This window comes from Myxocyprinus asiaticus, chromosome 34 (assembly GCF_019703515.2).
Source record: "Myxocyprinus asiaticus isolate MX2 ecotype Aquarium Trade chromosome 34, UBuf_Myxa_2, whole genome shotgun sequence".
Taxonomy (NCBI): Eukaryota; Metazoa; Chordata; class Actinopteri; order Cypriniformes; family Catostomidae; genus Myxocyprinus; species Myxocyprinus asiaticus.
The window spans coordinates 28,816,417-28,843,141 of record NC_059377.1 but is presented as its reverse complement, the minus strand read 5'-3'; the positions used below and the strand labels follow the sequence as shown (position 1 = coordinate 28,843,141).

General features: G+C 35.4%; 3 protein-coding genes across 5 annotated transcripts in view; 1 reads left to right on the top strand and 2 right to left on the bottom strand.

The window, feature by feature from the left end:
• Nucleotides 1-597: 597 nt before the first annotated feature.
• Nucleotides 598-7,719, bottom strand: LOC127425388 (vacuolar protein sorting-associated protein 28 homolog). Of its 2 annotated transcripts, none has more exons than XM_051671319.1 (10): nt 7,669-7,719; nt 7,112-7,160; nt 6,938-6,966; nt 6,819-6,856; nt 6,508-6,597; nt 6,313-6,418; nt 5,360-5,461; nt 4,867-4,920; nt 4,673-4,764; nt 598-1,530 (listed from the first exon to the last, which is right to left on the bottom strand). In XM_051671319.1, exons 2-10 carry the CDS (start codon nt 7,149-7,151, stop codon nt 1,410-1,412), a joined length of 672 nt encoding a protein of 223 aa, XP_051527279.1. In that variant the 5' UTR covers nt 7,152-7,160; nt 7,669-7,719; the 3' UTR covers nt 598-1,409. The 2 variants fall into 2 exon arrangements, with proteins under 2 accessions (XP_051527279.1, XP_051527278.1); XM_051671318.1 differs by lacking the exon at nt 7,669-7,719 and adding an exon at nt 7,527-7,594.
• Nucleotides 7,720-10,132: 2,413 nt separating this feature from the next.
• LOC127425256 (aurora kinase A and ninein-interacting protein) lies at nt 10,133-12,945 on the top strand. Its single transcript, XM_051671004.1, has 4 exons — nt 10,133-10,151; nt 10,335-10,442; nt 10,611-10,767; nt 11,034-12,945. Exons 2-4 carry the CDS (start codon nt 10,338-10,340, stop codon nt 12,086-12,088), a joined length of 1,317 nt encoding a protein of 438 aa, XP_051526964.1. The 5' UTR covers nt 10,133-10,151; nt 10,335-10,337; the 3' UTR covers nt 12,089-12,945.
• A 3,305-nt stretch (nt 12,946-16,250) lies between these two features.
• The window catches only part of LOC127425422 (adenylyl cyclase-associated protein 2-like), a 52,383-nt gene continuing 41,908 nt past the window's right edge, over nt 16,251-26,725 (bottom strand). For both annotated transcript variants that reach the window (XM_051671435.1, XM_051671436.1), the window contains exons 8-13: nt 26,494-26,665; nt 26,204-26,376; nt 22,480-22,603; nt 22,287-22,369; nt 21,399-21,542; nt 16,251-21,008 (exon numbers count right to left, since the gene is read on the bottom strand). In XM_051671435.1, coding sequence (XP_051527395.1) covers nt 20,925-21,008; nt 21,399-21,542; nt 22,287-22,369; nt 22,480-22,603; nt 26,204-26,376; nt 26,494-26,665 — 780 coding nt within the window. In that variant the 3' untranslated portion in view covers nt 16,251-20,924. The remainder of the gene's footprint in view (nt 21,009-21,398; nt 21,543-22,286; nt 22,370-22,479; nt 22,604-26,203; nt 26,377-26,493; nt 26,666-26,725) is intronic.

Here is a 26,725-nt window from a genome sequence, read left to right as displayed (position 1 = left end):
CGATAATGAATGCACATTTTGTGGTAAAAATGAGGAGAATTTCATTCATTTCTTTAATAAGTGTATTCTGTCCTTAGAATTTGGGATCAATAAATGTTAGTTCCTACATCAAATTCAATTTTGTCCTTGAAATATACGTTCCTACACAAATAATTAAGAGGATAGAGTATGTGATAAACTTTTATATTGTGCATAACAAAAATTACATCCATAAACAAAAATGTGCAAACTTTCAACCTAAATTCCACCTCTTCTAAATATGAATGGATCTCCTGAAAGAATCTTTAAAATCTATTATTGATAAGTTTCTAGTGTAAAGCCCCAAATTTCATGTCTTGTTTTAGTCTCGCCCCTTTACAAAGTGTAATTATCAATTGGCTACTTCAATAAAGATGTAAAAAAAAAGAAAGAAAAAAAAAAAAGGATGATGATAAAGATGTCTGTGATATACATCATGCCTTTGACAGTTGAACCACATGAAACAATTTTAAGTTTTTGCACCAATAATTCATTGTAAACAATATTAGGCCACCACAAAATTGTCAAAACAGATTTTCAGCACACATAGAGCAGAGCCAATTTCTATTTTTGAATGTTATTTAGTTTATTTCAAAACTATTTTATTTACAATGGACACTGAATAAATACGACTTATTACATAATGAAGTGAGATAAACCAATCAGAGGAGAGTGAACACAAGTTAAGAATCAAGCTTATATATATATATAAAAGAAAGTTTACCAATGAACGAATTCTGGAGTACTGTAAATGACTTAAAGTAATAAAGTGGTCTCATTTGAAGAAAAAAACAAAAAAAAAAAACAGGAAAATAATCTACTTAAACAAGGAGAAACATGGGAAAGGGATTGTATCAGTTTACATTTTCATTCATAGCTGACAACTTTGTGCCAACCCTTGTTTTTAATATGATATTAAGAGATTTTTTAAACCATCTTTAAACCATCTGTTTATCATATGTATTAACATAGGCCAGCATCTCTTACCTAGAATATACTCAAAATATTTTAGATGTTTTTCCACTATGTTCTTAATGCATCTTCGATGGTTTAATATATCCGCTATAACCAGCCTAAAGATCAGGAGCAAGAGAACACTTTCATATATATAGTGGGAAGGAAAAAAAAAATACAGAAATTTCCACGTCACATTTCTTAATATAAAAAATGACTACTTTTCAAAGAGAACAAATCAGTAAATAATATAAAGCTAATAACATTACTGAATGACATGATCAGCCTGAGTAAACAGTACTCTGTTTGGAGTCTCTACATGGAAATCTCAAGAACCTACAGCTTAAGAGACATGGGCAAAAAAAGAAACAGAAGTTTGATAAAAGAGAGGAAGCTGGTGACAAGGAGTTCAAAGAGATCTGAGAGGGAAGGGGTGTCTAAGAAGAGTGTAAGAAACGATTAAATGCATTGTAGGCAGACTCCAGGTCAAACAGCATCTGGCGAACCTGGGAGTCATCCAGCTCATCGGATGCAGACATGCTGCTTAGTGTGGTTAACCTGCAAGGAAGAACCAAAAGACAGTGAGCACGGTCTTATTAAAGTGCAAGCATACTGTGTACACTGGTTCTGTGACTGAGAACATATAGCTCAAGCAAGTAAAAATTCTCAAGGACTAAATATCATACTTCAGAGAGATGAAAAGTATAAATGCATGATAATGAAAACAACAAAAATCCAGTTTGATAGACATGACTAGGGATTTGCAAAACGGACTATTTGGTGGGTTGTCTGAATGACTACATGACTAATCAGCCTTAAAGAAACCCTGCATGATTGGGCTTGTTTCAGAATTACCTAACCCATGTGTTTCTTAGGGGGGCTTTAGATAAGGTGTGCTCTTGCAATCAAAAACAGATAGATGTAGCTCAACGACATGTAACAAAATAAAGGGGACTTGACACATTTTTAAAAGTAAAACTACTTTTAACTTAAAACAGCTTCTTAAAAAAACAATACTCATAGCACAAGATGCTCAAAGAAAACAGTGTAAGTTGTGATGCAACGGCCAAAGATGTCTGCCTGCACATATATGGTTGTAGCAACAGTGCTTTAAAGGGTATGAATTTAAAGACATAACTTCTCCAAATGCAAACTGTCTAAAACACCATGGGCCTCATTCATACTTTTATAAACATAGTTGAAGTCAGAAGTTTACATACACCTTAACCAAATACATTTAAACTTTAAAATTCCTGACATTTAATAATAGAAAACATTCAGTCTTAGGTCATTTAGGATTACTACTTAATATTAAGAATGTGAAATTTCATAATAATAGTAGAGAGAATTATTTCTTTCAGCTTTTATTTCTTTCATCACATTCCCAGTAGGTCAGAAGTTTACATACACTTTGTTAGTATTTGGTAGCATTGCCTTTAATTTGTTTAACTTGGGTCAAACATTTTGGGTAGCCTTCCACAAGCTTCTCAGAATAAGTTGCTGGAATTTTGGCCCATTCCTTCAGACAGAACTGGTGTAACTGAGTCAGATTTGTAGGACTCCTTGCTTGCACACGCTTTTTCGGTTCTGCCCACAAATTTTATATCAGATTAAGGTCAGGACTTTTTGATGGCCACTCCAAAACCTTGACTTTGTTGTCCTTAAGCCATTTTGCCACAACTTTGGAGGTATGCTTGGGTTCATTGTCCATTTGGAAGACCCATTTGTGACAGAGCTTGAACTTCCTGGCTGATGTCTTGAGATTCTGCTTCAATATATCCACATCATTTAGCTTCCTCACGATGCCATCTACTTTAAGTGCACCAGTCCCTCCTGCAGAAAAGCACCCTCACAACATGATGCTGCCAACCCCATGCTTCATGGTTGGGATGGTGTTCTTCGGCTTGCAAGCCTCACCCTTTTTCCTTCAAACATAACGATGGTCACTATGGCCAAAGAGTGCAATTTTTGTTTCACCAGATGACTTTGTCCCCATGTGCACTTGCAAACTGTAGTCTGGCTTTTTTATGGCAGTTTAGGAGCAGTAGCTTCTTCCTTGCTGAGCAGCCTTTCAGGTTATGTCGATATAGGACTCATTTTACTGTGGATATAGATACTTGTCTACCTGTTTCCTCAAACATCTTCACAAGGACCTTTGTTGTTGTTCTGGGATTGATTTGCACTTTTCGCACCAAACTACATGCATCTCTCGGAGACAGAATGCGTCTCCTTCCTGAGCAGTATGATGACTGCGTGGTCCCATGGTGTTTATACTTGCGTACTATTGTTTGAATAGATGAACATGGTACCTTCAGGCCATTGGAAATTGCTCCCAAGAATGAACCAGACTTGTGGAGGTCCACAATTTCGTTTCTGAGGCCTTAGCTGATTTCTTTTGATTTGCCCATGATGTCAATCAAAGAGGCACTGAGTTTGAAGGTACCTGTAGACCTTAAAATACATCCACAGATACACCTCCAATTGACTCCAATTAGTCTATCAGAAGCTAATTGGCTAATTGCCTAAAGGCTTGACATAATTTTCCAAGCTGCTTAAAGCATAAATGACTTGCCAAAACTATAGTTTGCTAATATGAAATCTGTGGAGTGGTTAAAAAATGAGTTTTAATGACTTCAACCGAAGCGTATGTAAATTTATGACTTCAACTGTATCAGTAATTTGGGAGTAATTTACGCTTAAAACTGACCTTCCCGAAAAGATTCACAAATGCTGCGTAAACCCCAGATTTGTTTGTTAAATGTGTGAATGTTAGTGAATTCCAAATAGTCGTAAAGAGTGGGCGTGCACGTTTATTCACAATTATCATGATCCATGCCCTTGAAAACACCATATAAAGGAAGGCACCAGATTCGCTAGTAAATGCTTTTATCATTTATGTGGAACAGCAATGAAATCGTTTTTTACAAATGAAGTGCATTCACATCATAAAATTTTAATTAAAAAAATTACACAGTTACACAAGCGTCTCAAGTAAAGTGAGGAACTTACTGTCATTTGAGGCTGTTTTGTGAATCAAACAGTTCATGGGGTCAATAAAAATGGCTTGACATTAGTGTAAAACATGTTCGGTTCACGCCGGGAGGGGGATGTCCACCGCCATTTACCTTCTCTGGTTCAGTTCTCAGCGTAAGCATCATTTCTGAAACTTATCAGGTAAATCATGATGGTACATTTCTATTTAAGAATAAGCTATGATTGAAAAAGTATAGGCTATGTTTTTTTTATTTTTTTATAATTTGTTATTTTTTAAGGTTAATTTCACTCATTTAATTATTAATAATTTTGTTCATACCAACTAACATTTTGAAAATACGAAAACCTTCATGAATCTGAGAATTTATGTCAGAATGGCTTTACGAACGTCAATTACACAAAAAGTTGTTCTACTCGTGTTTCATGAATGAGGCCCATTGCCAGCATGCTCATTTTAATGTGGCAACTAGCAAAACTTCTGTGAAGACAGCACCTTTTACCATCACCCCACACTGTGTGAATATGTATATTATTTGAGATATAAGTGTTCAACCGATTTTGGCTAATGCACTAAATCTAGAGGCAACACATCATGTGTGTATCAAATGTTTAGTAAAAAAACAAAAAACATTAAATGTTACATTTGGGACAGAACTACACTTTTAAAATGTGTACCCTAGATGGAAACTAGTGAAACTAGCCTTACCAGAGGCTGACTTTGTCTTTGGCCTCTGAATCTGGGGGCATGTTGCTCATCCTGTTCATGGTCTCCATGAGCTCTCGCAGGTCAGGCTGGATCTATAAAACAATCATCTAAATTATTCAAAGCTTACAATCAGAATGATGTGAGCAGTATCTAAAAAGGTGATGTAATCTAAACCCATGCTGTGAAATGAGTACCTCATCCATGGCACGAATTTCGAGTCGAAGTTTGTCCATCACTGTGATAAAGAGCTGCATGGGAGAAACACAAACATTTAAAATGTTATTTATCAAAACATTTTGTTACACTACAAGACCAGAATAACAGTCGATATGAATATGCTCGCAATAAAGCATGCAAGCAAGCTTTATAAAGGTAGAATGTTACAGGAGCGGAGCTTGCTAGTTACAGCAATATCAATGCTAAGCCACTGTATTTGCAGCCTCTACTTATCTAAGTAGAGCTTCTAACTCAATGCACTATATAATCTAATACAACTGTGGAGCATTGTGACAAATTACATATTGGCATTTTGGAAGAAGGAAGACTTCTAGTCTGATCAAATACATCTATTTATTGGAACTGCTGGAACACAAAGATATGCTCAATAATGCAGTGGCTTTCTGGCATTAACTCAAGTAAAGTTTTTCATTCTAGTATTCTTTGCATCGAGAAGTTTAAGATACATACAGATACTATGTCTGCAATGCAGCGATTCAGATTGCCCTTGTCATCTTTGATGGTGATTGGTCGATCCTCTTTGATCCTCTCCATGGCCAGCGGACAGTCAAGCTGCCATGTACACAGAGGGAAAGAAATATGAAAGAGCAGAGAAATCGTAAACAGTGTAGCATACTAAATGGCAAGGTAAAACATAAACTTATGAATGAAGAACAACATAAGGCCACAAAATTTTTTTTTACAGAGGTCCCCTGAATATGTACAATGCCCTGGACCAATGCATTATTGAACCAAGATCCAATAAATATTATATTGCATGTATTATATTTTGATACATGTTTGTTTAATTGCATAATTTATACTATTTACAGATATTTACATTGATATGTTGAACACGTACTTAAAAAAAAGCACCGTCTCTTTAAGGAAACCCAGCATTTCTGTAAAGAACGTCTGTAGAGGAGCGCATGCTATCGAGAGGAGGACTCATATGGCTTTATCTCATCAGTGCCATGCATGATTAGAATTAAATGTTTATTTTGTTGTTTTTGATCAACAACTGACTGTAAAGAACAGAAAGGGTATTAAAAGAGACATTATTCAATGACAGATGGGTTGCGTGGATCTCGTCTTTGGATACACATTACACTGAACAACTTTTACTCTCAACACAAAGTGAAAGTATCTCGCTGCTGAATACTCCAATTCACTGACGAGTGAAATCTAAACGTTTACCAGCCAGTTGCCAAATATCTACATTTTTGTCGAATAGCACAAAATTTGGTTGCACATGCGAGTGGTGGAGGGTTGCGCATAGAGTAAAAGAACGATCTTGGGATTTAAGAATCGTTATCGAGATTGTTTTAACGAAGATCGCAACACATCGGGAAATCTATACTTTTTAAAAAATTTTATTGAATTTAGCGCTACTTAAAATAGAAAACATATGTGCAAAGTTGTACCCTGTATTTACGGCAAAAGTCATCGATGGAGCCCACATCTGATCCTTGGACCTGTTTGAAAGCAGCTTTATACTGGACCAGCAATCTTGAGCAAGCTCCTGTGTATCTGCAAAAAAAAAAAAGCAAATATTTATTACATTTTGCTTAGACAGATATAAATCATGCCATTCAGTTTAAAATGAGGATGTAACTAACTCATTGGGAGTCACACAGTCCTTAATGTAGGCTTTTTCCAGGGCCTGGAGTGTCTTCACCACAGCAAATAACTCTGCCATGTTGTCATATCTTTCAAAACAAAGTAAACAAGGACTTCAAATGCGATGCGACAACACCATCACCTTCACTGTCCTCCTATACTGTCTTTAGTGTAACATCGGTCAGTCAATCAATCAATCAAACTAAGAAGCCCATAATAGCTCAGCAGATAAGGCACGTTTCCACATGCCTGGATACAGAATACAATGTATATTGTCTAATATGATGTTGGTCAACTCTGAATAACTTACTTTTCCCTTTCTCTGGCATTTTTGTACAACTTCACTTCCTGTAAGTGATGACAGAAAAGCTTTATTATTATTATTATTATTATTATTATTGATCACAATTACTTGTAGTAACACCTTACCTCATACAGCTCTGGTTTGTTGACAGGTGCTAATTAAGTTGAAGCAGCAAGTAAATAAAAAACAAACACAAAAAAACTGACATTAGCTAAGTGAAAATGCAGAACTCTCAAAGCAGTAAGAGTGACAGGCATGAAATAATAATTGTTTAGATGCTTATGATTTCTCTCACTCACCCCCTCCCATCACTCCAGAGGCAGGTATTCCATGAAACATGATGAATATCTACAAAATCATTTTAAAGAGACAATCAAATTATTTTAGGTTTAGCCACTTTTCTCGAAGTAAATAATGATATACACAGTGGCTGTATATCAAAACCTATTGAGTTGCCTACAAATACAGTATCTACAAATAAAGCCCTCTATCTCTGTCATGATGCAGTGTCAATACGAGCTAAGGAAATACAGATGCTTCTAGTAAGAAAACATAAACAACATTATATTTTAGAAGTTTCATGACCTGTTTGACGCAATCCTGTCTAGGCAAATGGTGAATATTAACTTGAATATATAACATATTGTGTTGGTTTGTTTATTTGTTGACAAATAAATGGCGATGTTAGCACAGCAAGCTAGCTAATATTCCTACCTTCATTTCGCTGTAATTATACAAGAGACGTTGTTGTCACTGATTAATCCAAACTTAGTAAAGTATACAACACTGATGTGAATAAGAAAGTATTAAAAAATGTTTTAGCGAAAAGGCATAAGGAACAAGAGAAGTCACTCACCCTTTTATTGACGTCACCCACTGTTCAAAGCTGACGTGAGGTCGCCTGATGATTCCATCACTTCCTGTTTTTTCCACTCTCCCATTACGTCTTTTACTCTATGAAAAGCATAATACCTTTTTTTATTTAATGACAACACCACAGTAATATAAATGTTTAGTATGTATTGATTTAATCTTCCAAAGAATACTGTGATGTGTTATGCACATCTCACAGTGTAATTGTACATGTGTGCTTTTCATTGGAATGGTTGCCAAGTCATCCATTTTTAAACAGAGCTCATTGACTAACAAAGTTCATTTCAAGGCAAGTCAGTCCACTCGTCGGCCAGCTGGGAAGCTATTTTCTATTGCTGTGTCCCAAATGATGCACTATATACTATGTAATTAAAGATTACACTATGCACTCAGCCATGTAGTGTATAAATTCGTCCCAAATGGAACACTGATAGTTTTTTTACTACACGGAAGGATTCGCTATTTAACAGCATACGGAAGTGACATTTCAAATGCACATAATGTGTTAGTTTAACACTTATATCTAAATAATGAACATATTCAGACAGTGTGGGTAATGGTAAAACATTCAACTCACACTGTAAGGTGCTATCTTCACTGAAGTTTTGCTAGTTGCTACATTCTCCATTGTTTACTATTGTTTTGTCTGAGCAGCAATGCAGTCAGGAAACTCTGTCCCTTCTGCTACGTACTGCAAGCTGCGAGCGCTGAGTGCAAGAAGTGTCCAACATTCCACAATCTGTTTTGACAGTCAGGGTTGGGGAGTAAAGGAATACATGTAACGGGATTACATATTTAAAATACAAAATTTTTTCTTTTATCAAGAAAATTCACATTGGATCATAATTTATTTTTTTTTCTAATAAGACCTTTGATATTAGGGCAAAAAAATCGTATACTTCATAATAATTTTTTTCTTGTTTTCCTGTAAAAATATTTACAAATCCTTAAAACAAGATCAATTTGATTAATCTTGTTTTAGAAACAACACTGCATAAGATATTTAGGTTTTTCAGAGAATGTATTTTTAACATGTGTATTTTGTCTTACTGTACTGGCAGAGTTTTTATAGTCAAAACAAGTTTAAATATCTACCAGTGCTGAAGAAGTAATCCAAAGTATTTAGAATACGTTACTGACCTTGAGTAATCTAACGGAATACGTTACAAATTACATTTTACAGCATTTATTCTGTAATCTGTAGTGGAATACATTTCAAAAGTAACCCTCCCAACCCTGTTGACAGTTGAAGAAGTGCATCATCCAGGTACTCATAGTACACTTCTTTTTGTGGCATTTTCATGCTGCCTTCACGCTTTCGGAATTATCGTAAATACGAGTTTCCCACTCGGAAGTTGCACATGAACGACCCTCAAGTCAAAATTGCGACTGAGAAACTCAGAGATAATTTTTGATATCTGAGTTTCCGAGACGGGAGAAATCATAAACTTTCAACATGGCAGAGAAGAGGATGGTGCTGTATTGTTAGCACATGCCGTTTCGGTCATATTCATTTATGTATATCAGCAACAATTTGATGCATTTTGTTCATTTTTACACTGTGAAAATAGCTTATATTTGACTAAAATTCCATTATCGTAAGCAAGCTAACTGAGTAATATGAATTATGGTGTCAAAGTAAAAGTTCCACAAGAAATATGTATGAACGAACCTGACGTCATCCATGTTTTCTGTTCTTTCCGACAATAAAGCACTTGAACGCGACATACTTGTAATTCCCACTTCAGAAGTGGGAAGTAGGATAATTCTGATAGCACATGAAGGCTGCATCTGTGTAAAGATACTATTGGCACTACTTACTCTACAAAATGGCGTAGAATAGTGCAGAAATGTGTGATTTGGGAGGCACCGGATGTAAACAAGAGCCACAAAAGCACAGCTAATATCTACTTGAATGGGTAAAAATCTCCAAAAAGGTTGGTCAAGATTACGATCGAAGAACATATTATAAATCAGCAGTAAAATCTGACAACAATGGTATCATAAATTGTGCTTCTTCAGCTCAGGTCATGCTAAAAAAAAAAAAACGGCAGTTTTCAGGCTGGTTCAGATAATGCGTGTTCACGTTTTTTAGTTGACTAACAGGCGAATTCTGTATCTAAAAGCCGATTGGCTCTTTTACCTGTAAGACGGGACTTCTCTACAATCATTGGGTGTTCCAATTTCTCCTAATCATTTTAATAGAAGTGGCCCGTCTCTGCTAAATAATCTCTAAGTAATGAGAAATGTAAGCAAAGTTATAGCATAAAAATTTTAGATGTATACTTACATTTTTATAGTTCATTTATTGATTATTATTAATTAATTGCATTCATAATTATAAATGTGCACCAAAATCTATCAGCAACAACATGAGTTATACAGATGTCAGACATTCGTGAAAATACTTGGCAACCCAACAGTGTCTTTGAACACGCGCGCGGGAACGGCAAGTAGACAGCAACAGTAAACAGAGAATCTAAATATTCTAGAATTTCAATTTAGAAAACATGTATATCTACTTAAGTTAATTATTATCTTATTTAATCACAGTCTGAGTGATTCAGATCATTTTTGTGCGCTATATAACCCGATTCTGGTTATTTGAGTGTGCGCGAGATTTGTAAACACTGCTTCTTGTTTGCGCAGAGAATGAAATCCACTAAGAGCACTCATTTGAAACCTGCAGCATCAGCAAGCGAAGAGGAGTGTGGAAAATGGCTTGACACAGCAGAGTTAAAAGAAAAGAAACAAAAGGTAAAACTTAATAAAAAATATAATATTGTTATTAAAATATATTCTGTAATATACCAAATCGAATGTATTTATAGTGCATTGAAAATATATTATTTATGTGAAAGGAAAAATATACATATTTCTGCATTAAAAGAAGTGATTTCAGGGATCCTTTCTCCTTGTTTTCAGAAACATTTAACCCGTCCAATCTCCAAATTACTGAACCCAATGGCCAGATCTGGAGGATACAGTGTGGCTGTGGCACTGAGCTTCACTCAGACCAAACTTAACATGCCTGTCACAAGACAGAGCTCAATATCATCTTTCTTTTCACCCAAACCTAAAGGTGAGATATTCCATAACTGTATCAGATTATGCGCTGCTAAATTGTTAAATCATCACACCTTTTACAATTACCTTTTGTTTTCAGGCTTCCCACGCAAACAAATGGAAATCCTCTTTTAAATTTTTTTTTAATTTTTTTACAAAATCCTAATCCATTAATCATGAGTGACTGAAAAGGTCATGGACATTAATTGGTTTAAAAGTATGGGAATCCTGTTGCTTTGCCCCTCTTTTACCTGTCCTGACTGGTATGTTTTCTTTGTTCAGATCATAAACTAATTGCTGCCCATGCTGAGATGTACACCTCCATGCAGACAAAGACTCTCACTGGGGCCAAAAGAAAACATGGGATGACTTTGGAGCCATCTACAGAGTCTGATCTTTTAACCAGTCAAACATCTGAGGTGGATCAGGAGAACTGTGATTCAGATTATGAAAAGCTGACAACTGATGATTCAGTTGACCAAAAAGAGCAGCGTTTCCTCCATTTAATATGCGGCTTTGAGCCAGAGGAAGAAGAGCCACCTGAAAAGAGGAGACCTATTGCCCATTTTACAGATCAAAATGTGTTAGAGACACAGGAATATTGGAATAAAGATGCATCTGTTGGGAGAAGAATTCCAGATGAGAGTCAAAGAATTCCTGAAACTGAGACTTTCTCCCATGGACATGATCTTTTGGTGGTCAGGAAGCCCTCTGAAGAAGCGTGTGAGGATTTCCTCCAGTCTCCAAGGCCTCAAGATCTTGGGTTGAAGGATAAACATGTTTTAAGAGATCAGAACTCCACTATTGTGGGACCTTTCGTAACCTCCAGGCGTGTCAATGAAAACCAAAAAAGACCACGTTCTTCTGCAGTTACTAATAAGGATCAGAAGCAAGCTTGGTATAAACAAAAGCCATCACCCATGAAACTAATAGGAAAAGAAAATAGTTGGCCTGCATCACCCATTCGCAATTCTCTATCAACTTTTAAGCAGCATTCAATTTCAAGTCCAGCTAAGTGCAAGTTAAAGGACAAATACACTCTTTCCCCAAAGAGGAAACCAGATAAGGAGACAAGCACAGAGATGATTGGAGACACTCTCGCTGTGCTGTTTACTCAGGACTCAGAGGGCTTTCGTGTGATTGCTCATCGTGACCAACACTTGAGGAGCCCACTAAAAGACCAATCCAATTTATCCGTGTGCAAAGAGTCCTGCAGTAGTCCATCCTGCAGTAGTCAATCTGTTGGATTTCTAGAAAAGGAGGAAGACGAATCGGACCTCGAACCGGAGATGCTTTTCACTCAGGACTCAGAAGGAAACATGGTTATCAAGCATTAGCCAAAAACAGATGATAATTGTATTTAAAAAAATGCTGTATTTAAAAGCGAAATATGTTAAAATGTTATGCGTTGATTTTTTTTTTTCATGTAAAAGTGAATTTTGTGTGATAGAGTGTAAAAAAAAAAAAAAAGGATTTGAAGTTGTCATTGATCCAGTTTCTTTATTGAAAATTATATTAAATACAGAACTAAATGTAAAAAAAAAAGAGTGAAACCAGAATTTTTTTTCTTTTTTTAAACAAATACACACTTCTTCACCTTCAATGTAAAGCAGGTCAAATCTCACATGTTTTGTCACCAGGGACACCTTTAGGATTTTTGGGCCCCTGACAACTTTGCCTTCTGGGCCCCTATCTTATCGCAACCCATACTGTACAATTTTTTTTTTCATGAAAAGTTATTATTAATAAACATGAGCATAAGCATGATTGCACATTCAATAAGAGACACAAACTATTTTGAGTTTTAAAAGTCAACTTAATGCATTTAACAGAAATAACTACAAATCAATGAATGAATATTAGAGTGTTTGTGTCATTGGTTGTTGGGACTTTGTTTATTATGAAAATATTGGATTTTTTATGTTTTACATGTTGATTTATGTAATCTAATATGAAAAGAATATTAATTTGAATATCTGAAGGCAAATAAAATCCAGATTTTTTTCCCACCTATACAAAAGAGTATTAGATCAATACAGATTTTATACAGGTGAAAAACTGATAGCTTGGACCATTATTAAAAGAGGTCCTTGATTTTACTTGTTTTCATTTGTAAGAATTTTGACAGGTTTGACCATGGATGGCTCATCATGTTGGCCATGGTTTCAATAAAGCAAACTATAGCATTTTGTTATAGAAAAAAAAATGTAGCCTGCACATTTAAAATCTGTAATTAAACTGCCTTTGTTTTAATAAAACTAAGTAGACTTCTCCTTCCCCTAGTTTTAATATGACTCTATAACATTTCTGTCAAATCATACCTAACCTGTAAAATTTGTGTTACTACAGTAATGGCACACATTACGTTAACTCGTCTTTTCCTCGACAGTGCTGTTTAGAATTTAGTGTCTGTCTGGATTTATGAGATGTTTGGCATTCTCCATAGTGCATCAAAGTAGAAAATTATGGTTTTATTCAGGTTTTATGGTCTGTGCTGCCGCTCTGCACAGTCCAATCAAACCTGATTTATTTTTGGTTTTGGGATAAACCACTGAACATATTAAGGGGGATTCCACACACTAGACCATCTTTTATTATCAAGGAAGGGCAGTATTCATTTTAGCTTACCCAGTGCAAAGTGGCCTTGTCTGTCCAGGGCCCTTGGAATCGTCCTAACCTTCACCCCTTTATGGCCCCTATTTGCAGGGTTGGGCAGAAACGGAATACATGTAACGGGATTACATATTTAAAATACAAAATATAAGTAACTGTATTCCACTACAATTACAATTTATATAATTGGTAATTAGAATACAGTTACATTCAAAAAGTATTTTGATTACTGAAGAGATTACTTTGCATTTTATTGTCATTTGTTTCATTTAATATTTAATCCTTTCAGATGAAAAACATTTATACATATAAATGATGCAATCCAAAGTGCATTTGAACAGCGGTGAAACACTTTCTTATGATGTGTTACATTCATACGAGCAGACAGAGAAGTACGTTTGAAGTAAGTTTGGAGCAGAAGAAATAGAATAAACCTTGTGTAAATTGTCAGCTTTACACTAAGCTAAAATGCTATTTCTAGCCATTTTACAGGCACGTTACCAGGCACGATCATATTTTTTTATCAAGAAAATTCACGTTGGATCATAATTTCTTTTTTTCTAGTAAGACCTTCGATATTAAGGCAAAAATCGTATTCTTGATGATAATTTTTGTATTGTTTTCCTGTAAAAATATCTAAAAATCTTTAAAACAAGATCAATTTGATTTATCTTGTTTTAGAAACAACACTGCATAAGATATTTAGTTTTTTCAGAGAATGTATTTTTAACATGTATTTTGTCTTACTGTACTGGCAGAGTTTTATAGTCAAAACAAGTGTTTATTTAAGTATTTAGAATACGTTACTGACCTTGAGTAATCTAACGAAATATGTTACAAATTACATTTTACAGCATGTATTCTGTAATCTGTAGTGGAATACATTTCAAAAGTAACCCTCCCAACCCTGCTTATTTGTAACATAGTTAAATAGTTTACGCAACAGCTTTCAACTCTCTCCATATGATGCCATGTTTGCCACCAGATGGCAGAATATACCATGAACTTCTTCGCCTGCTACCAAGCCATGTTGTTCTCTCCACACTTTGGTGAGCTAAAACTAGAGTCTATGCTTATAGAATCTGTATTTTGAGGTAGAACATGTCCGTGAACATTTATACAAGTTGTCCTTTCGTATTTGAGTTAAAAGCATTATCATTGAGTAATATATATATATATATACACACACACACACACACACTGGCTGCCAAATGTTTGGAATAATGTACAGATTTTGCTCTTATGGAAAGAAATTGGTACTTTTATTCACCAAAGTGTCATTCAACTGATCACAATGTATAGTCAGGACATTAATAACGTGAAACATTACTATTGCAATTTGAAAAAAAAATGTCAGAACTTCTTAAACTACATAGATTTCAAATAAAAAAATCCTCCATGTGCAGCAATGACAGCTTTTCCTGTAGCACTTGCCACAGATGTGGCTGTCTTGTCGGGCACTTCTCACGCACCTTACAGTCTAGCTGATCCCACAAAAGCTCAATGGGGTTAAGATCCATAACACTCTTTTCCAATTATCTGTTGTCCAATGTTTGTTTCTTTGCCCATTCTAACCTTTTCTTTTTGTTTTTCTGTTTCAAAAGTGGCTTTTTCTTTGCAATTCTTCCCATAAGGCCTGCACCCCTGAGTCTTCTCTTTACTGTTGTACATGAAACTGGAGTTGAGCGGGTAGAATTCAATGAAGCTGTCAGCTGAGGACAGCTGAGGCATGTCTTAAGGACAATACTGACCTTAAGACATGCCAGTCTGTTGCATACTATGGCAACCAAAAACAAACACAAAGACAATGTTAAGCTTCATTTAACAAACCAAATAGCTTTCAACTGTGTTTTATATAATGGCAAGTGATTTTCAAGTACCAAATTAGCAATTTAGCATGATTACTCAAGGATAAGGTGTTGGAGTGATGGCTGCTGGAAATGGGGCCTGTCTAGATTTGATCAAAAATGACTTTTTTTCAAATAGTGATGGTGCTGTTTTTTTACATCAGTAATGTCCTGACTATAGTTTGTGATCAGTTGAATGCCACTTTGGTGAATTAAAGTACCATTTTCCTTCCAAAACAGCAAAATCTGTACATTATTCCAAACTTTTGGCCGCCAGTATGTGTATATATATATACAGTTGTGCTCAAAAGTTTGCATACCCTGGCAGAAATTGTGAAATTTTGACATTGATTTTGAAAGTATGACTGATCATGCAAAAAAACTGTCTTTTATTTAAGGATAGTGATCATATGAAGCCATTTATCATCACATAGTTGTTTGGCTCCTTTTTAAATCATATTGATAACAGAAATCACCCAAATGGCCCTGATCAAAAGTTTACATACCCTAGAATGTTTGGCCTTGTTACAGACACACAAGGTGACACACACAGGTTTAAATGGCAATTAAAAGTTAATTTCCGGGGATTATGATTTAAAAAGGAGCCAAACAACTATGTGATGATAAATGGCTTCATATGATCACTATCCTTAAATAAAAGACGTGATCAGTCATATTTTCAAAATCAATGCCAAAAGTTCACAATTTCTGCCAGGGTATGCAAACTTTTGAGCACAACTGTATATATATATATAATTATTATTTTTATATTACTATTCACTAGTAACTGCATGGAGCAAGGCAAATACTTCACATTCTTATCTTGTTTGCCAAATGGATGTTTTCACATTGCTGGTCTATGTTCAAAGTCTGCAAGTTAATTTGCTGTCAGGGAATGAATCTATGACCACGGTTTCAGGAAAGAGCCATAGTCTGACAAATTCATTCTGCATTTGTAGAAAGACAACTAAACTGATGCTCTATTCTGATGCAGGACATTGAGGTGCAAAATTCAATATAAGTATAAATAACAGTGTAGTTAGTTCACAATGACTTTATTTGATAGAATATATGGTAACGTGAACATACTTTGGTAATGGTAAAGTACAATTTAAGGTGTGCAATTTAATACAGTGTACACAAATTTTACTTTGTGTTTATAATTGATAAAACTGCATTACAGTAATGTTTAGTTAAATGTACTGTAGGCTGTTCACTGACCAAACAAATGTAACATAATTATTCCCTTTTAAGGACTAAAGAATGCTACAATTTAACACCTATTGGCATACATTCAAAATCAGCTAAAGTACGTTCAAGAACACTTAAAGCATAATGTACATTTACAGACAGATGTGAAAGTGAGAATACAAACATAGTATAGTAAATGATGGACAGTTCATTTGCAGGCTTCACCCAATAATGAGCCTACTAAATTTTACTTTTTGTTATGTTTTAACATGGCACATGCACATGTTATTACCATGCTGATGGTGTTGAATGACATCTGGGATGCCAGTCAATATAAACCTTTGTGACTAACAGGAGATTTCAGATATGGGCAGTTGTAAAGAGACAAAATTAAGCATTCTAGTTTTTAAACTAAATTAAGATAATACAAAATCTTATAAAAAGAAATCCCCAAAGGCACTCATTCATTTGACGAACAAAGACCAGTTATCACACTTTTAAAAAGCGCCTCGACTCTAAATGATCCATTGATTTTTCTCTCAAGTTTACCATGCAACTGAATTTACTTCAAAATATAAGCATGCTTTATTGCAAAATAATATGTTATGAACTGAAACTGGGGCCTGTTGAGAGTAGGAAATGTCAAATCTAACAACACAAAACACAATGGACTGGTTTCCCTAAACAAATTAAGATAACCTCTCTACCGGAGAATCACTTCTGTAATTCTATTAAATCTGAAACCATGCTTAATCTAAGTTTGAGAAAACAGTCACTATCAAAAAGCTAATGGGTTCATTTGGAAATACAGGGCCTTCAATTAAAAACATTTATTGCCTTTGGATCAAATTTCAATTGTTTACTGCAAAGTACTATGATTTATTTAACTGAGATTTTATGCAATCAACAGAAAGTAGTCTTTAATGTCAAAGACAAAAACTCCAGACAGTTAAATGAACAACAATTTAACAGAATATTTCGGGTTCAGTACAAGTTAAGCTCAATCAACAGCATTTGTGGCATAATGTTGATTACCACAAAAAAATAATTTAGACTCGTCCCTTTTTTTCTTCTTTTTTTAAAAAAAGAATCAAAAATCTGGGTTACAGTGTGGGAATTACAATGGAAGTGAATGGGGCCAATTTGTAAATGTTAAAATACTGTTTCAAAAGTATAGCCACAAGACATAAACAATATGCTTGTTAACATGATTTTAGTTTAATAAAATCGCTTACTAACCTTTTCTGAGTAAAGCTTTTTTTTTCTGATTTTTCTGATTTTACATTATTATATTTCAGGGTGTAAATAAGTTTTTTTTTTTTTACCTTAGAAAACCTTTACCTTTGTTTAATTTCCAATCATGTCACCTGTAACTGAGTAAAATTGTGTGTTAATAAGACAAATCAATCAAAAGTTATAGCATTACAAAAATAATTTATCCTAGTGTCCAAAAACATCCCCAAGTGTCCAAAAGCCTCTCAGAAACAAATTAGAGTGAACAATCCTCTCTGCTCATATTTGGATGACTTCCATCTCTGGTTGCAGCGATCTGAATCCTAATACGATTGGTTTAGCGTTCCATGATGCTGGACAACGTACTACATCATTTCCGATGAAGAAATCTGATCCAGGAAAGCGAATGTGTTTTTAGACAAATATAAAATGATGTGCTGTGTGTACATTGTGCTTCGTGTGGATTATCTGGTTGTATTCTACTCTTTGAGAACTTTCAAACGACATATGACACATGGTTATTTGATCAGTTTGATGTTTTTACCAATTACAATAAATCGTGCAGTGCACAATTATTAATAAATTATCAAAATGGAACACTTCTGATTTGTCTGAAAATTTCAAAGAACTTCAGTTTTTGTCATAATTCCTAAATGCATTGTAAAGTACAGCTTCTAAGCTTTAAAACAAGACCTATTTTGTGTTGGTCAAGACTATAGTTATTAATATTTTAATGATACTAATTTTTCTCAGTAGGCCCATCCAAGCTTAAAGTTAAACAACTTTACAGCTCAAATAATACACACTTTTTTAAATTAATGTAGGTGCTTTTATAAAATTATAAGATTCACATTTCTGCCTTTAAACCCTCAAAAAACGTAGCCCCGTTCACTTCCATTGTAAATGCCTCAATGTGGAGGTCTGCGTGGGACTGTTTTTTCCATCCCGCTCCCGCAAGTTTCTATCCCACAACCGAACGCTCCCACTGAATTTTACTCCATGTTCACCTGCTCTCTGCCCGCAGTGATTTTCTTCCCGACATCTCCCGTTCCCGCATCTGTTTTCCACAAAGAGCAAAAGCCATACAAATAGACAAGTGTAAACAAAGAACGTTTTATTTTTCTGTTATTGCTATTACCAGATGACGTGTGAATATGACGCAAATTTTAACGCTGAAGTTGGTTTCTTAACGCTAAATTGAGCATTTTCTAGTTCAAGTTCCACATCCTTTGATGACACAGTGTGCGCTTTGCTCTGCCATTCTTCTAAAGCCCAGTTGTATACCTGCCTGCTCTAAATGTTGGATAATTTAATGCACAAGCTGTTTACACATTAATTTTACGTTGCATTAATTAATTAATAAAATAAATAAAGAGATCTAAATCGGATTTTTCAGGCTATTCTCTGACCGCCCTCTCCCGTCCACATCTCATGGAGGTACCGTCCACTCTCGCCTTCAACACTGAAATTTATCGGGTGCCACAGGTCCTATGGGAGTTCTGAGGGAATGCAGACCTCTACCTCACTGTAACCTTGATTTTTGCTTTTTTTTTTTTAAAGAAAAGGAGGGATGAGTCCATATACATTTTTGTGGTAATCATATGCTGTCGATTGAGCTTTACTTGTATTGAACCCGAAATATTCCTTTAAGAAATTTATTTCTTAAAAGTTACTTACTGACATATAACTTTGACGTTACAGATCACTTTGTGTTGATGACAAACAAATTACATATTAACAAATTATCGTGCCATGACGCTGCACAATAAAAAGGTGAAAAATTCCAAATTGGTGTGTGGAAAACAGAATTTGCAAATATTTTGCTCTTAATTGTAATGATCTGTGCCCGGTTGCATAAAACACCTTAAGTTTTTCCCTTAAGTATAACACTTAAAGTGTGATTTTCCCTTACCTAAGGAAATGACTTGAGGGTGTTGCATATAGCTAAGGGAAACTGTTAAGGGTTTTACTACATAGAATTCTACTGTTACCATGGATATAACATGTCCCTACCTACTTTCAGAAGATTGGAAATATCCCGACCAACATTTGGGCAATTTTACCACATAGAAAATACTTTCAATTTATACTATGTTTTTATTTTCATTTAAATGACTATTAAACTTTCTCAGTATCACTATTAATGTGTAAATTATAGTCCGACCTCTTCTGAAGTGGCAAATAAATGCATGAGGGGAGTGTTGTCACATGACAACTGTTCTCAGCACTTTACAGTCGTTTGTGATTACTGCATACATACTAATTTCTGGAGGAAACACGGGCGTATTTCCATTTGTATGATGTACAATCCTCGAAATTAATAGATTCAAACACTTTTTTGTGTTCAAATCTTTCCCGTTTAAGTAAAAAAACCATCCTGAGTTTTCCATGCGGACCAATTAATGAAGGATTCTGCTTTTACGGCCGGTAAGCGCCCTCCTGAGGAAGACACCTTTGAATTTGAATGACTGTGCCAGGTACGGGGTGGATGGTTGTGCAAGATGTTTAGATGTTTGTATAAATGTGCAGAGAACTGATTGCAACTGATTGATATTAAGAATATTAGTGGTGGTCATGCACATGTGCAGAGAACTGATTGCAACTGATTCGCGTACATATTCGCGATATATCGCAAATGAACTTGCGACATGACTTTAATGCATCCACTTATACAGCTTGTAAAGATGCAGAGAGCTGAAAATACTAGGCACAATTCTCTGTGTGTGTTCCTATTAGAACGCCCTCCAGCTTGTTGGCAATTTCTCATATTACGTGATGGTCAAATATGTACTCCTGCAATCGTTTTTCTATCACAAAAAAATTGCCTTGACCTGCTGTACTCTTCAATTGGTTCTGTAAACTAAGCCATCTTGTTTTTTTAGAAACCTTGTAACTCTTAACGTACACTTAAGGTGAAGTTTTCCCAACCTTAAGGGGCTTTATGCAACACTTAACATGTTTTAAGGGCGTTCTTAAGTAAAAAATAAATACTTACGGGAAACCGAAAGGGATTATGACGTTTTACTTATAAAACCCCTTAAGTAACACGTAACGGTTATTTTCTGCAACTCCTATAAATTTAAGGGAATCTTTAGGGTGTTCTTTAGGGAAAATTACACTAAAGGTACTTTATGCAACCGGGCACTGATCCTAAAACTACAACTATAACAACCACAATGCATGAGTTCATATTGAGTTCTTACGTCTAAGCTAACAGTGTGATACAGTGAAAGTGCATGAAGAGTTCTGAGTAGGAGGAAAGAGATGATGCGCTGGAAAAGGTGAGGAATCAACCAGCCATTTTTGTGGGCTCTGTCACCAAGCTGGACCCGTCCCAAATAGTTTTAAACTGTTCTGGAACTGGAAACTCCCTCTGTGTATTAAATGAAAAGATATCTGTCAGATATACAGTATGTGCGCAAAATATGTACAAACAATGCTTCAACAATAATATCAACACTTAAAGCCAATCACAGCTTCCTTCCGCATTTTAAAGGTGTGTAACTTTTTTCTATGTTAGAATACTTTTCTCTATCCCAGCTCAATATGCAGAGTGCTTGAGAAACCTGTATGAAAATAATCATTTTTGTGATTGTGCAGAAATTACACATTTAACCTTTAATATAAAGCAATAAAATCTCTTATGCCGGCCATGACAAATTCTTATTTTAGTACCAACACATTTCGTATCATGAAAGTTATTTTTTTAAATAAAAGGGTTATATATGTAGGTGTAAGAGACTGCCAGTGTAAATACACTCACATAGTCATCTTCTCCCTCAGGAACCAGGATGTTCATTTCAGAGCTCTTGGCACTGACAATCTCACAGTCAAGTGAATCCTTGCTCAAGTAGACATGGCAACCCTCAGTTGTGTTAATGGAAATGGTAGGAACTTTCCCCAAAACCTGGGAGGCCAAAAAAGTACTTTTAGTGTACATGCTTTTACATTACATACAATTGTGACACAATAAAGCTGATCAGTCTGTAGTCCTAAACCGGAAGAGAATTTGTATTTTCGCGCCATGGATACCCTTGGGAATTTCTAATGGGGTTTCAGAATAGTGGCTTTTTGATTTAATACAGTAAAATAAGGTCTGTGGTTAACAAGACTTGAAGAGACATTCATGTTTGTTCTACAACATAAATTACGTACAGTTATACCTCAAATGTGAATTTTAAAACAGTTGTGTGCTATAAAAATTCTAATTCGTCAAGTATGTTAACTTGCATCCTTGTGATAGTTGTAGTCAAAATTGTTATCAACTTACATTTTTGCTTATTTTGCTACTCTTAAAAAACCCATTGGAAAATCCAATAGAAACCCATGGCAATTAGCTTTCCGGGTTGACCCACAAATTGACATCACTGCGGAACAGCTCCATATACAGCAATGTCATGTAAAACATCTTTCTCCTTTGTCATACGTTGGCAAAAGATCAACGAATGAATGGCACAAAGCTGTTTAACATTTGGACTTGTGTAGACAAGAAACTTCTTTATTAATTCTCGCAGTTGTGGCCATTACTCATGCACATACATTACATTAACACATTCTCATTTACAATAACAACCTGGAGTGCAGATCGCTTGCAGAACAAAACACTTCTGCCTGCAACTTGTTATGTACAAACATTTATGTCTCTTCTAACCTGAAGTTGAATGTCTCTGGAGTTGATGATTTCAACAATGCCCACCACATTGTCAAACACAAGTCCAAGCTTCTTACAGTTATCTGTGAGGAGAGAAGCAGACGTTACCCAGCCATGGTGTGCAGTGCTATGATAAAGGAAAAGATAACATTACCGAATAGAAGCAGCTGGTGTTAAGAGGAGCTCTTCTTACCCACTATGATGGAGTTGACTTTGCCTTTGATCTGGAGTGTGGAACTGCTACAGCCAAAGACATAAACCACCTGTTTGAGCTCTGTCTCTTCTATCACTAGGTCATGAGCCTGTTTTTGGTACTCCTATAGGCCAAATGCACACAATAGATCCATTAGACACATGGTTTTAATGCAAGGACAGGGCACAGTAGCCTAGTCTGTAGGTGCATGGTATTATAACTTTAATACATTTCTAGATTCATCCCACCCACATTTTGAGAAATAATCACTATTATTTGAAGATCCATAGCTCCATGAGTCTCCTGCACTTTTTAAAACATATGAATGCCTGAGTATTTGTACAATATCTAGAGGCTTTTCTAAATTTCTTACTATTACTAAGAACATGCTAACTGAGATAATGTTAATAATAATGAACTTAATAAAGCATGTCTCATGAAACAAATATTGACAAGTTGTATGTACAAATTCAAGTAATTATGTATTTTTGCTCCCTTCAACGAAATAGTTCTAAAATGACATTAGTTCCAAAATGAAACAGCAATGGTCACATACAGAAAATAATTTGCTTGAGTATTCCAATGTTTTCCCACTGTATCGGGCTCATTATATGGAAATCAACCCTTTATTATAATACTTTAAAGGTCCACTCAGTAATTTTTTCCTCATTTAAAAAGTTTTACTTCTAAAGAAATGAATAGTAATTTTGAAACATATGTATAAAATCATGACCACTCATGTGAGATGAAGAGTTCAGTTCTTAGTAACCTTATAAAAGCTCTTTTATTCTACATGGGGCAGGGGCGCCTCATGGGGGCTGCCATTTTAGCATCACATGACCATCTGAATACTACTCGCTTAATCCAAGTAACTGCCCTGTTATTGGACACTTCCATTCATGGACTAAATTAATCCTGGTTTAATGTGCATAGTGGATTTCTGACAATGGCACTGGTAACTGAAAACTACAGATTGACTTATGCAACATCCAAGCCACTAGGTGTCAGTGTAAGCCAATGTAAGCCACTTCGACATACTTCAAAAAATTAAACAGTCAACCATTTTTTCTTTGACTTTTTAAAATGTCAACAAAAATACTTTATTCACTAGATATTATACTACATTTAAACACAAACTTACAGATATCCAGCAGTTCAAAGACAGAGTTAATGTTTGGAATTGAATACTAACACTGCTTACTGCAGAGTAAACACTGTATACTGACACGGTGTAAACTAGCAGCGATGAACATTTCAAACAGTAGTATGCCACATTTTTGTCACATGACCTCAATATATTGCATTTTTAATTCAGCGAGCTGCGTCCAGTTATAATTTCAGAAACAAAACCTAAATTAAAAATGTCAGATTGGTTCATTAATCACAATAGAAATGGAAGGTCACGTCAGGCACACTGCATTGTGGGGTGGGTGTTTCCTCAACTTGGTTGATTTTTATTAAAAGTAATAGACTTCAATCATTTATTTTCTGTACTTTTCAAATGCCTTGTATGTATAGATTTGTTTGTTTTAGCTTTGTCCAAGACCCAGACTTTCAATATTAAACTATGAAAATCCATTATTACTTACATGCAGTATATTAAATACAAATTATTACATGTTTTAAACTATGATCTTTAAACAGAGTGAAATAAACCATTTCAATATTTATTGTGTGAAAATGATTTCAATCAATTTTCTAAAAATTACGACTGTCCCACAGTTGTTTTTGAAAGTCAGCGTGCTTGTTATCCAAGTCGACAAAAGTGTCAGTGAAGAGCATGCATATAGATGAAATATGAGAAGTAATTTTAAAAAAAAGAAAAAAAAAAAGGTATATATATATCACTTGTAAGAATATATTGATTATGGTCGTCATTTCCAATCAAGGTGTAATTTGACCAAAATTCGCAAACATGTTGAAAATATAATTTAATTGTATGAACTAGGGGGCCCTTTTTTAAGAGCACAAGCGCTAAACATTGTTCTTTGCTTTAAGTCATAAGCACAAAGTCAATGGGCATGGTCATGATGTTTTAGTATTTTCGTGCAAGCATCCACCAAGTCTAGGCACAAGTGGGTTTGGCAAAATTGCATGGGCAAAGCGCTAATGGGCTGAGTTGAGTGCAATTTAATTCTGAGGTTCTTCTCCAGTTATTGCACAGTCTGCGTCCTATTATATAGTCCATTCCCTTTCAAAAAACAGCAATATAAACAAAGACAGCACATGTATAAGAAGTTGGTAGTGTAAATGGACTGTGTGCAATGAATTAGAAGACTAGACATTTTCACTTATGTTCTTTTGTGCATTAACTGCATCCTTGTTGAATGTCAGGCATATATATATGACAGTGACAGGCTTCCTTTATACATGTGGAAAATGTGTTTCTCATCAGGACTTGGATGTAGGCTCTGTTAAATTATAGAGAATGTAAGTATTATTAATCATTTTCATCTACTGACACAAATCATGGCTAGTATTAACACTGACTGTATCGGACTTACAGGTTAGGCTGAGGATCGAGGGATTTTTTCCTGCACTTCACTTCTAGTCAATTTTGATTTTGAAAAATGTAATTCATTTATAGAAACACAAAAAAATGTCAAGTTACACTTTAAATGAAACAAAAATATAATCAAAATAACGGTGGTCAAAGTGGTAAAAAAAAAAAAAAAATCATACCAAATCCCAAAATTTTACCCTTTTAAAGTTCTTCCACTGGTCCCTTTTGCAGACTTAAAATCACTCTATGACAACAGGTGGAAAAATACCAATACAAATTAGATCATAAATATAATTGTAAATATAAATACATTAATAATAATTTTAAAAATACACCATGACCTCTAGAAAGTTTAACACAAGTCTCCAATTTTTTTGTTTCATAAAATGGCTACATCATTATTTGATGTTCAACTTTATTGTCAGAGTTTGGAGATGGACTTTATTACCACCAGCTGGTGAAATCTCCAAACTGCAAATGCAGGAACTGATTTTAGACTTTGCACTGATATATGATATGCTTCTCAAACATCTTAGCGCAATGACTTATTTTGCAGGTAAACAGCAAATTGCGCTTTGCGGCATTTAATTTACATACAATACACCCACAGTTTACGTGCATTCACCCACAGATAGCGCAAACACTCCTACCCATGCCTACTTGTGCTTTGCGCTGGCATGAAAATTGCTCTTAGAATTAGTGCTCTCACAAAAACTGGATAAGACATGGTCGTTGCGCATGGTGCTGTGCTTAGCATGGTCACGAAAATAGAGCCCATTGTGTGCTATGAAATTAACAAGCGAGTCTGCCATTTCAAAAACATATAACATGTCACTATGGTGGGAATTTTCATTACTTTCAGAAAAAATTACATAACTCTCCTGTGTGTACATACACATTCGAACACTGTCAGCTGACAAATTAAACTACTCAGAATGTAAATTTTGTTTTTAACTTTCTATAAGTTGACAGTGCTAGAAGTGCCTTAAGTTGAAGAAAAACCCAGATACAGTATTCTTTGCAGTGTTTTCTGTTGTGTACTGCAAATTTTTACACACATTATACAGTAAATGTAGTATGTCATCTGGGTATTCCATGTGTACAGAAAATGTGCATACTTGTATACATACTGCATTCTGCTAAAACAGTATGATTAGTGTGCATTAACTCTATTCCAAACATAGCCAGACACATGCAGGTTGAGGGGCCGAGGGAACCTACCACCCTCCACTTCTTTCCTTCAAGTTCCAGCACCGGGGAATGGTTCTTGGCAGGTGCACAGGCAGATGAGCTTGAGTTCTGACCTTTGGCTGGAGATCCCTGGTGTGTCCTTGCCTGAGAGCGCAAGGCCGGGTTCTTATGGGACTTCTGCTCATCAGACACATGCTTTAAACCTAAAGGCAGAACGTATTACATGACATCAGTGATGGGGTTCATTTTGATGGTGCTATAGAAACTGATTGAGAAGTTTATACTAAGGCTTTGTAGTCTGATGATGGCCTCTTGCCCACCTTTAGTGATGGCCTCTCCCTGGTTGAGCTGTGCAAACAGAGCTGTGTGCTGGGCTGCTGTGTCGTCTGGTTTAGGACTGTTCTCCATGAACATCGGAGGAGGTCCTGGTGGAGGAGGAGGGCAAGGACCATCTGAAGGAGTGCTGAACAGAGAGGAAGGGGCTACAGGTCCCTGTTGAGAACATTTGAGTTAGTCCGTGAGAAACAACGGATAGGGAGATCTGCTCAGCCC

What these genes read in the sequence shown, in the direction of transcription:
- LOC127425388 (XM_051671318.1), bottom strand. An exon ending in CTCTGGAGTGATGGGAGGGG is followed by an intron (nt 6,967 to 7,111) that starts GTGAGTGAGAGA and finishes CAACTTAATTAG; the next exon opens with CACCTGTCAACAAACCAGAG. An exon ending in AAATTCGTGCCATGGATGAG is followed by an intron (nt 4,765 to 4,866) that starts GTACTCATTTCA and finishes ATTGTTTTATAG; the next exon opens with ATCCAGCCTGACCTGCGAGA.
- LOC127425256 (XM_051671004.1), top strand. Translation starts at nt 10,338, where the DNA reads ATGAAATCCACTAAGAGCACTCATTTGAAACCTGCAGCATCAGCAAGC. An exon ending in TAAAAGAAAAGAAACAAAAG is followed by an intron (nt 10,443 to 10,610) that starts GTAAAACTTAAT and finishes CCTTGTTTTCAG; the next exon opens with AAACATTTAACCCGTCCAAT. An exon ending in CTTTTCACCCAAACCTAAAG is followed by an intron (nt 10,768 to 11,033) that starts GTGAGATATTCC and finishes TTCTTTGTTCAG; the next exon opens with ATCATAAACTAATTGCTGCC.